The sequence below is a fragment of the Acanthisitta chloris genome, unplaced genomic scaffold (genome assembly GCF_000695815.1).
Source record: "Acanthisitta chloris isolate BGI_N310 unplaced genomic scaffold, ASM69581v1 scaffold41291, whole genome shotgun sequence".
In the NCBI taxonomy this organism is placed as follows: domain Eukaryota; kingdom Metazoa; phylum Chordata; class Aves; order Passeriformes; family Acanthisittidae; genus Acanthisitta; species Acanthisitta chloris.
In genome coordinates, this window is record NW_008655069.1 from 1 (window position 1) to 1,668 (window position 1,668).

At 33.2% G+C, this 1,668-nt stretch overlaps 1 protein-coding gene across 1 annotated transcript; it reads left to right on the top strand.

The window, feature by feature from the left end:
- The first annotated feature begins 178 nt into the window (after positions 1 to 178).
- Positions 179 to 1,622, top strand: LOC103810840 (dihydrofolate reductase-like). The gene is made up of 2 exons (XM_009083763.1): positions 179 to 294; positions 1,451 to 1,622. Exons 1-2 carry the CDS (start codon positions 209 to 211, stop codon positions 1,620 to 1,622), a joined length of 258 nt encoding a protein of 85 aa, XP_009082011.1. The 5' UTR covers positions 179 to 208.
- The last annotated feature ends 46 nt before the right edge of the window (positions 1,623 to 1,668 follow it).

Consider the following 1,668-nt stretch of genomic DNA (forward strand, 5'->3'; position numbering starts at 1 on the left):
GATGAGCGCTATGAGTTTGTGGGTCTGAGTGAGGTTGTTTTGGTGTGACCTGCGACAAGGCTTGGAGACCTCGAACATGTTCTCTTGATGTGACTAATTGGAGAGTTGGGGCCTAGTCCTGTGTTTTTTAGCTGCTGGGATGGAGTTTGGAAGGAACAACGAGTCAATCAGTTCTCTCTGTCCCTCAGGCAAGCAGAATGCTCTGATCATGGGCAAGAAGACCTGGTTCTCCATCCCTGAGAAGAACCGACCTCTGAAGGACAGGATCAACATTGTGCTAAGCAGGGAGCTCAAGTCAGTTACTGTAAACCTGTTAGACTCTATTTATTGTAACAAAACTTGTAGGAAATAGGCCTAGAATAAGTTAATGTAAACCTGCTAGAAGTTTATTATAGTTTATTTATAGTTTATAATATATAGTTTGTAATTATAATATTTTAATATATATCTTTATTATAGTAGATAATTATTTTAATATTTATTTCCTTTTCTAATTATTTATTTATCTGTATTATGGATTTGATTTCATAATATATTTATTTATATTACCTATTCTTTATAAATAATAATTTACAATTTATTAACCTAGAGGAATAATTGGCCTATAATAGGTTAATGTAAACCTAATATTATATAGTTTGTAATTATAATATTTCATTACATATATCTTTATTGTGTTATATAATTACTTGGATGTATTTTATTTATTTTTTCAATTATTTATTTGCATTATGTATCTTGTGGGAATTATTTTTGTCATCTATTATTTATGTCATAATTAATAATGTATTATAATAAAGCCTGTGTGAATAATTGGCCTTCAGTAGGTTAATGTAAACCTTTTATAGCTCATTATAATTAATTTATGATGTATTTATTGTGGCAAAACCTGTAGAAAAATAGGCCCAGAATAGGTTTACTTAAGCCTGTCATAGGTTTGTCATAATTTATTTGTAATTCATTATAATGTATTTATTAGCATAAAACCTGTGGGAATAATTGGCCTTCAACAGGTTAATATAAACTTACTATAATTTATTTATAGCTTATTATTTATTATTATAAAACCTGTAGGAATAACAGGCCTGTAATAGGTTAACATGAGCCTATTTTATAGGTTGATATGAACGTATTCTGTAGGTTAATATAAACTATTCTATGGGTCAATATAAACTATCCTATAGGTTAATATAAACTATTCTATAGGTTAATCTAAACCTATTCTGTAGGTCAATATAAGCCGGTTCTATAGGTCAATATAAACTATTCTGTAGATTAATATAAACTATTCTATAGGCTAATGGGTTAATTATAGGGTTTCTATCATTTATTTATGATTTATTGTCATTCATTCATTATGACAAAACCCATAGGATTCACAGGCCTCTAACAGGTTAATATAAGCCTCTGATACTTTATTATTTCGGAGTAAGGCATTCCTTTTCCCTAGGGAAGCTCCCAGAGGGGCACACTACCTTTCCAAGAGCCTGGACGATGCCTTAGCCCTCCTAGACACACCAGAGCTGAGGAGCAGAGTGGACATGGTTTGGATTGTCGGGGGCACCTCAGTCTACAAGGTACCTGGGGCTCCCCCTGAGCTGCTTGCGCTGTCCGAGGAGTGAGGATGGACCAAGTCCTGCTTGCTCTGCTGCAAGAAGTGCTGTCCCT

What these genes read in the sequence shown, in the direction of transcription:
- LOC103810840 (XM_009083763.1), top strand. Translation starts at nt 209, where the DNA reads ATGGGCAAGAAGACCTGGTTCTCCATCCCTGAGAAGAACCGACCTCTG. An exon ending in GTGCTAAGCAGGGAGCTCAA is followed by an intron (nt 295 to 1,450) that starts GTCAGTTACTGT and finishes CCTTTTCCCTAG; the next exon opens with GGAAGCTCCCAGAGGGGCAC.